The following is an 8,582-nucleotide window of genomic DNA, read 5'->3' as shown; positions in this document are numbered from 1 at the left end:
AGGGAAATCTGCCTCCACCCAAACACTCACCCAAGCCACACACACATCCCCGTGAGCACCCAGAGAAGGACAGGAGAGAAATGAGGTCCAAGTTAGGCAGCATGGGAGCTGTCCCCAGAGCTTACACAGAACATCATGCCTATCAGAGAGCAGCAAAGGCGAGGGCCTGAACCCAAGGACAAGCAGAGTTTGGGAAATGTGGAGCCTGTGAGGATGCAGCTGCCGGTGAGTTGGTAGGAAAGGCAGGGGTAGGGGCTGAAGCAGCGGCTGGGAGCAGCCAGAACCCACCCAAGGATTGGTGACCAAGACAGGAGGTTGAGTTTCCATCCAGCAAAGCAGGTCAGGGGACGTTTCAGGAGTGACACCATCAGGTCCCCATAATGAGAATGCTTTTCAGAGTAGGTGGCCAGAGGAGGCTGGGAGAGAAACTGATGTGGAGGTTGTTGCCATGGCACCATGAACGGATGGAGTTGGGTGGTTAGCTTTGCCCCTGAGGGAGCATAGAAGCTTGTAGAGGAGTACAGTGCCACTCAAGGCTCCACTGCCACTGCCCCATGGAAGTCCCCTGGGTGGAAGGGAAGAATGCCTGGATTGCCCTGCACGAGTTTCCAGAGGTGAGCGGCTCATCCACTTTTCATCCTACCCAGCCTTGGATCCCCATTTGGCAGACAAAAACCCCAAGGGAACATACAAGAGACACACTGAGTGAGGGCAAAAGAAATGGACACTTCTCTCCTTTCCTGCTTTCTCTCTCTCTCATTTCTTGCAAGCTGTTAGCTCTATCTTGTCTCTGTCACTTTCACAAGAGAGCTATTTCCATGGGTCATTTTCAAGTTCCCTTTTTCATCCCCAAACCCACAGTTTCCAACTGCCCGCAGCTGCTTTGCAAGGCTACCTCGCCTGCCCCATTCACGGCTCCCAGCCCCCCTCACCGGGCTAGAAGGTGACAACCGCGAAAAGGAGGGCGACTCTCCTCAGCGGGGGCTTCGAGTGACATCACATCCTCCAAATGCGAAATCGGGCTCTGTGGCCGGCCGAAGGGCACAGCTTCCCCCTCCACGCCCCACGGATTCCAGGGCGCCTCTCTTCACGTCCGAGTTTCAACCTGAGCCGCGCCGCGGGGAGCGCGCCATGGCCTCGCGGGTGACCACCTGGCTTCTGCCGCTGGCCCTGCTGCTCCGTGAGTTTGCGACCCGGGGGGAGGCAGGGCGTGGGGCAGGCGGCGGGCGAGGGGCTCCGGCTCAACCTCGCTACTTGCCCTCCGCAGATGTCGCGACAGCCCAGCCGCTGAAACAGTTCAGAATGTCGCCGCCGGAGGTGGTCGGGCGGCTCGGCGAGAAGGTGGAGCTGCGCTGCGAAGTGCTGTTGATCCCGGTGGTACAAGGCTGCTCCTGGCTCTATGTGCCGCCCGGCGACGCCGCCAGACCCACCTTCATCATGTACATCTCTTCCACTCGAACCAAGGTGGCCGATGGCCTGGACCCTCAGCAGTTCTCTGGCAGCAAGAGCCAGAGTTCGTACACCCTCACCTTGAGGAGCCTCCGCGAGAAAGACCAAGGCTACTATTTCTGCACGGTCTTGAGCAACTCGATGATGTACTTCAGTCCCTTCGTGCCCGTCTTTCTGCCAGGTCCGGGCACGGGGCGCGCCGCCTCTTCGAGTGGAGTTTGGGGCTCCCATTTGAACACAGATGCCCCGCTTTCAAGCCTCTTAAGCGCCCCTGGGGGCTACTTAGATACCGTTCCCATTTCACAGAGAGGGAACTGAGGCTAAGGTGCCACCGATAAGGAAATGGAGGTGACTTTTTATGCCCGGCCATCTGGGCTCGAGTTCGGGTGCTTGTGTGGTCCTGGGGCAAGTTACTTAAATTCCCTGCACCTCTGCTTGTCAGTAGAATCGGATTTTAACCCCTGCACTCAGGCTGCTGCTTGAGCGGTGAAGGTGCGGGGTGGAGGGCCGAGGCTCCGGCGTGGCGGTCCCCCGCGCAGTGCACGCTTGACTGAGCCGCGCACGCAGTAGGTGATGGCCCTGCCGCGAGGGGTCAGCGCGTACCCGGGGGTCCCTTCTCCCCTGCCCTGAGAAAACCGGCGGAGACTCCCCTTGGGTTGTGCACCGAGCGAGGGCTGGGAGCACAGGTGCATCTATAACCCTAGCCTGGTCCCCAACCACCCTGTTGCTCCTACAGCGAAGCCCACCACGAAGCCAGCGCCGCGACCACGCACGCCGGTGTCCCCCACCAAGTTGCACCCGATGTCCGTGCACCCAGAGGCTTGCCGGCCCGGGGCGGGAGGCACAGGTGAGGCGGGCGCGGGTCCTGGGGCAGGCAGAGGTAGCACCGGGAGGCCCCCTGCCAGGGGCGAGACTGATCCTGGAGGGCGGTGTGAACGGTGATGACCCCAAGTCCAGGAAGGGAGGAGTGCTGGGATGGCGGCTGTTGTGGGGGTGTGGAGGGCGGGATGTGCAATTCCCACCAGCTCCTAAGTGTTGTTTTCCGTGTTGTCAGTGGACACGAGGGCACTGGACTTCGTCTGCGATATCTACATCTGGGCGCCCTTGGCCGGAGCCTGCGGGATCCTTCTCCTGTCACTGATCATCGCTGTCATCTGTCATCACAGTAAGTTCTGGGAAGTCACCGCGGTGAGAACTCAACTCCATTCTTGAGCATTGCTCAAGCTCCAGACAGCCCTTGTGGGGAGATGATATTCAAATTTCTGGGACTCCCAGGCTGCATCTTGGGACCAGGCACAGTTCTTTCTTTCCTGGAGACATGCAGAAAAGCCTTCTCGCCCCTTTCCACCCTCGGGGAAGTTTTGAAAAAAAATACACAGCTCGCAGAGTCCGAATTGATTGCAAACCTCAGGCAGGGCAGGGGGGAGCTGTGGCCCGGGTACCTGGACCAAGGAGGACTGGGTCAAAATCACTAGTTTGAGGTTTGCCCTTGACCCCCTCCTCATAATCCCTCGATCCCTCCATTCCTCTTGGGGTCTCATGCAGATGACTGTGTCAGCTCAGTTCTGCAGAACAGATGTGGACACCTGTTCACTCACACCTGCCTTTGCGATGGTTTGTAAATTAATGCTTGAGGAGAGGGATGAAAAAGCAGCTCTTACCTCAGCTCTTGAGCTGGTGGCATAAACTTGAAACCTCAGCACTCAGGAGACTGAGGCAGGAGGATCAGATAAACCCTGTCAACAGAGAGAGAGAGAGAGAGAGAGAGAGAGAGAGAGAGAGAGAGAGAGAGAAAGGGAGGGAGAGGAAAATCAGATAAATGTTGTGGGTACACTCACTTTTTCCCTTCTTTTCTCCTTTATCCAGGAAACAGAAGACGGGTTTGCAAATGTCCCAGGTGAGTCTTTTATAACCCTGAGCCTGCTCACCCTGGACAGCCCTGGACCTGACTGTCCAGCAGCAGATGGTAGAAACTGTTCCCAAAGAAAGTTGGTGACAGTAGAGTTCTGGGGGCAGGTAGCCAGCTAGTCCGGAACAAAGAGAGGCAGAAGGCTGGTAATATGGCTACATTCCTGAGAGAAAGGGAAGCCCAGGTTGTGCTGCTTGGGAGAGCAGTGTGACTTCAGTAAATCCATTTTGGCTTAGTACCAAAAACCTATCCAAGGCCTTCCTCCAATTCATGGTCAAGTACCTGAGTCCTCTTTCTAGATGATTCCTTCTGGTCTGGGTATCTTTTTCTTTTTTTTACACACCCCCCCCCCACCTCTTTCTTGGCTGGTCTAGTTTTTTGAAACATTACCTAAACCAAATAAGCAATGGCCTTGGATCCTAATTTCCCTGTGTCTGTGCAGGGTCTGGATTTGCTGCCAAGGAGTGGAGGACATCAGTTAACTCCCTGGCAGCCCAAGAGTGTAAGAGAGGCCTCAGTCCCCACCTGCTTTTCCCTTAGGTGGGGGCAGCCCCAGGAAAACATCTAATCAGAGTTGCTCTAGCCTGACACTGTGGTAGGGATTACCCTTCCATTTCTCTTAATCCTCACAGCATCATATTTTGGAGATTAGCAAACCTCACCTGAGGGGGTAGAGGCAGAATTACAGTCAAATCATCAAAAAGTATACAATTTGATGAAAACCTACCGGTTACTTGCTTTCTATAGTCGGCCCTCCATAGCCATGGGTTTTGCATCTGCAGACCCAACCAACCATGGATGGGAAATATTTTTTAAAGAATGTGTGTGGACTGAACATGTTATTAGTCTCTAGACAATGCAGTTTAACAACTGTTTACACAGCATTTACAATGTACTAGGTATCATAAGCCATCTAGAGATCTAAAGGGTAGGGAGGATGTGCACAGATTATATGCAAATACAATGCCATTTTACATAAGACTCCCCGAAAATCTGGGTATCTGGGACAGAGGGGTCCTGGAACCAGTCCCCCTCGAATATGAGAGATGACTAAATATTTTTTGAAATTTCAAGTTTCACAACCTTTATGGCAGTTACCATGACCTCCATTTTACAGATGGAAAAAACTTAGACTGAGGACATTAAGTGTTCTGTCTAAAGCCACACTGGAAGCAACAGAGTTGCAAATTGCATCTGAAATTCCTTGGTTTGGGGGTCTGGCTGAGGGTTAGTGTTAAAGCAGTACTGCCAAAAAAAAAAAAAAAAAGAATTCAAGGATAACCCACTATGCACAGCAATTTCTTTCAGGAGATGAAAAGTATTTGAACTTTTATACTTGGGGTTTGCATTTTACACTCCTTGGTATTTCTCTGCACATCAGAATTTAAACAATGGAAATGTGACGAATTTCCAACCCAAACATCAGAGATGATATACTATTAGTTGGAGTGCGCTTGTGCTTTTGCAAGTGAATCTCTTATCCCTACTTTTTTGGAAAGCTCTTATTTTGAAATGAATGACAACAAAACCTGCCCTGAAACCCAGAGATGTGCAGATTAAACACTTGAGGAATTCGCACACCTGAGTTTATAACTCAGTGATGAAGGACAGCAGGGAGGTTTTGGAGGACAGGATGTGACCACATGATATTCATGACAACTTAGCTTCTGGGGAGTGGGAGTCACTGGCCCAACACTAAATTAACACACATTTTTAGTGTAACATCAAGGCTGGGTTGTCAAAGGAACTTTTAGCTCAAGCAGCTCAGCTGGGTTGATGGTAGCCTTTGCTTACACCCTCCCTTGTCCTTGATCCTCCAGGCCTGAGAATTAGGTCAACTGATGACTTAAATTATCTCACCTCCGGTCTCCTAGGCAAAGCCTCCATGTGCCAGACTAACTGGGCTCAGATCCTGCCTCTGCCAGCTGCTAGTAGTGTGACCTTTAGCAAGTTCTTGGACTTCTCTCTGCCCAGTGCTGACCCTCTTTGGTTGCTGTAAGGACTAAAGAAGGTAGTGCAAGTGAGGCACTTGTCAGGATTGCTGTAGTCATTCACCCTGTCCCATGCTGGTGCCCCAGGAACAGGTTCTCAAGAGCCTTCACAGTCTGAGGGGTTGGGGACTAGTTATGGATGCATTGAAGGGGCTCTTCCTACAATGACGGTCGCCTGCCTCTTTTTCAGGCCCCTCGTCAGACAAGGAGGCAAGCCTAGCCCTTCAGGGAAATGCGTCTGACATGGCACCTGGCCTGTGCAACAGTCACTACATGACTCCAAACTGAGACCTCTCCTTGCAAGACAGCAACTTCTTGTTGGTTTTTCCAGTCTTCTATGTATTAATTCTTATCACTTTAGTGGGGGAAGGGTGGGAAGTTACTTTTTCTTTATGTATTTACTTTGACACAGAACCAAACCATGTATCTATGGTACACCACAAGGGTCGAAGCTCCGTTGTACACACTCATTGGGTAAAGGGTGGAGAGCAGCTCTCCAGAGCTACCTGAAGAGCCACTTCTCAGAATCATGCTGGTAGAACTGGAGGTGGTGTCTAGACCTCCTCCCCATCCATCGTAGAGGAAGCTGAAACTCAGAGGTGGCAGCAGCTTGATCACAGTGACACAGCAAGTCAGGGTTGGAGTCAGAGTTGGAGGATCCCTCCTCTGCCAGCTCAGGGTTCTTTTTTCTATGCCTTCAAGTTTCTCTCTTCCAGAGGCCAGTGCCTCAGGGCGAATGCTTTGTGTGTCAAACCACAAGGGAACAAGTATTTTTTCTGTACATATGATTTACTCAGTACCAGCTCTGAGCTTGAGAAGGTCATGCAATAAAGACAAGAGAACTTCTACTTTTTTGACAGGTTCTACAATGTAGTTGAACATCAGATCTTTTTATATTGAAGTGTGAAATTGCCTAGACAGTAAGGTGAAGGGGTGAACTAAACCCTGGAAAATGAATTCCTTCATCTCTAAAGCAAATCGTTCTCCTAGCCCTTGCACAGCAGAAGGTGGAACTTTACAAGTATGATTTGTGTATCAGTAAAGTTAGATATACCGAGGTAAAGTTGGACTGAGATCTGCTCAAATCTCTAAATATAAGATAGCAGACTGGAACACGCTCCTGGGACCGCCCATGACATTCTATACTTGGTAAAGGCAGAATTACTGGAGAGCTGTCAGCACCTTCCCTGGCATCCCCTTGGTCAACCATGTGAAGATGAGGCAGAACAGACTCCAGGGAGGAGGCCGAGAGCCAAATCTGCTGCCCCGAGTGTGAATTTCCTGTCTCAGTGTTGTACCAGCAATGAACTTAAAGAGATGTAAGAGGGCTGATAGAGTGGCTCAAATGATAGCACGCCTGCCTAGCAAGCCTGAAGCCCTGAGTTCAAACTCCAGTACCACCAAAAAAAAAAAAAAGTGTAAGAGATGTAAGAATCATCCATAATTCTTAGTCCACTGTTAATATTTTGGTGTACTGATCAGTATGGTGTACTGATATTATGGTTCCTGATTTTCTATGCATATATGTAAAATAGATACCCTGTTTTTAAAATGGAATTATACTACGCTTTTGTAAGTGGCCTTAGTAAAAAACATTTATAGTGTTATTTTAATGGCTAAATAGCATTACATTTTTGGTGGTGCCACATTTATTTATTAACTACTAGCTAGTGTTTCAATCGCTTCTAACTTTCCACTACTATAACACTACTAAAATTTTGTGCATCTTTCTTTAGGGTAAATACCTCAAAGGAATCAGGCCAGCCCCCACCTTTACCCTTGGCCTCCCATTATCAATCAATCATCAATCAAAATGAATTAGCCTCTTCTTCCATCATCCTCCTTCTTTTTATTCTCTCTTGGTAGCAGAGGAAGTGATACTACTCCCATAACTGATCACAAAAATCTTCATTTTGTTGCTGAGGTACAATATACATACCAAAAAAAGTGTACAAGTTCAAGTGTACAGCTTGATGGTATACCCAGCACCAGGTCAAAATAGAACTTCATCCCTGCTCCCCCCACCAAGCTAAGATTTACCACTGAACTTTACCACACCCGGGCTTTTTCCTTTCCTTTCCTTTTTCCTTCCTTCCTTCCTTTTCTTTCTTCTCTTCTCTTTCCCCTTCCCTTCCCTCTCCCCTCCTTTCTCTCTCCTCTCTTCCCTTTCCTTCCCTTAGAAATGGAGGGAGGTATCTCACAATGCTGCCCTAGGCTGGTCTTGCTCAAGCGATCCTCCTGCTTCAGCCTCCCCAGTATCTGAGACTACATGACCACTGCCCCCAGTTTAAAAACCTTGACTTTTAAAACCAAGATACTTTTAGAGAAGTATCTAATATGTGGGAAAGAAGACAAAGTTGGGAAATCCCCTGAATCAAAGTCTGGCTCTTGCTCCCTCCCCGCTGAACTCATCAGCTGATCAGAACCAGGTGGCACCACAGGGACTGAGGCTCAGCTCAGAGCCAACACCATGCTAAAAAATTTCTGTAGACTCAGAGCCAGGGAAGGGCTCTGGGTGCCTATGGATTTGTTGGGGAGGACAAGGAGCATTGTCCCACAATGGGTCACTCTGCTTCTTGTGGTAGAAACCTGTGAAGATGGCCGTGGAGCACCAAGGATTGGGCCAAGGAGAACTAGAAAAGAGCATTCCCATTATGAGTTTTCCCTCTTCAGCCATCAGCTCAAGTGCTGAGTAGCAAAGGGGCTACACTTGGAAGCTTCTGGAAAGGGTCAAATACTGAGGGTTGGCTGGGTTCTTTTTTTTTAATACCCTCAATAAAGTTATTTCACTTATGTGATGCTTAATCTTGATCACTTGATTGGATTAAGAAACACTTAGATAAGCACACCTTAGATAACACTTAGTAAAGCACACCTCTGGGAATATCTGTGAGGGCACTTCCAGAGACAAACAGATCATGAGCTAATGAAGTTTAATCCACTGATGGATTTAAATTCTTAATAGTTTTAAAGGTGGTGAAACTTCTGCTTGCTTGGAGGAAGTGGGCTACTGGGGAGTGTCCTTGGGACTCTATCTTGCCCTGACCCCTTTGGTGACTACACTGCTTCCTGCCCACCAGGAGGTGAACAGCCTCCTCTTCCTCATTCTCTTGCTGGCATGATCTGCCTCGTCACAGGTCCAGAAACAAAGAGCCAAGTGACCACAGACTGAACCTTCTGAAACCGTGAGTTAAATCTTCCCTCCCTTAACTTGTTCTCTCAGGTGTTTTGTC

General features: G+C 49.6%; 1 protein-coding gene across 1 annotated transcript; it reads left to right on the top strand.

The window, feature by feature from the left end:
* Positions 1-500: 500 nt before the first annotated feature.
* Positions 501-8,115, top strand: Cd8a (CD8 subunit alpha). The gene is made up of 7 exons (XM_074050147.1): positions 501-614; positions 862-1,180; positions 1,268-1,630; positions 2,186-2,296; positions 2,504-2,614; positions 3,316-3,346; positions 5,540-8,115. Exons 1-7 carry the CDS (start codon positions 555-557, stop codon positions 5,589-5,591), a joined length of 1,047 nt encoding a protein of 348 aa, XP_073906248.1. The 5' UTR covers positions 501-554; the 3' UTR covers positions 5,592-8,115.
* Positions 8,116-8,582: the final 467 nt, after the last annotated feature.

Source organism: Castor canadensis, chromosome 12 (genome assembly GCF_047511655.1).
Source record: "Castor canadensis chromosome 12, mCasCan1.hap1v2, whole genome shotgun sequence".
Taxonomy (NCBI): Eukaryota; Metazoa; Chordata; class Mammalia; order Rodentia; family Castoridae; genus Castor; species Castor canadensis.
This window is presented reverse-complemented; position numbering and strand designations above follow the sequence as displayed.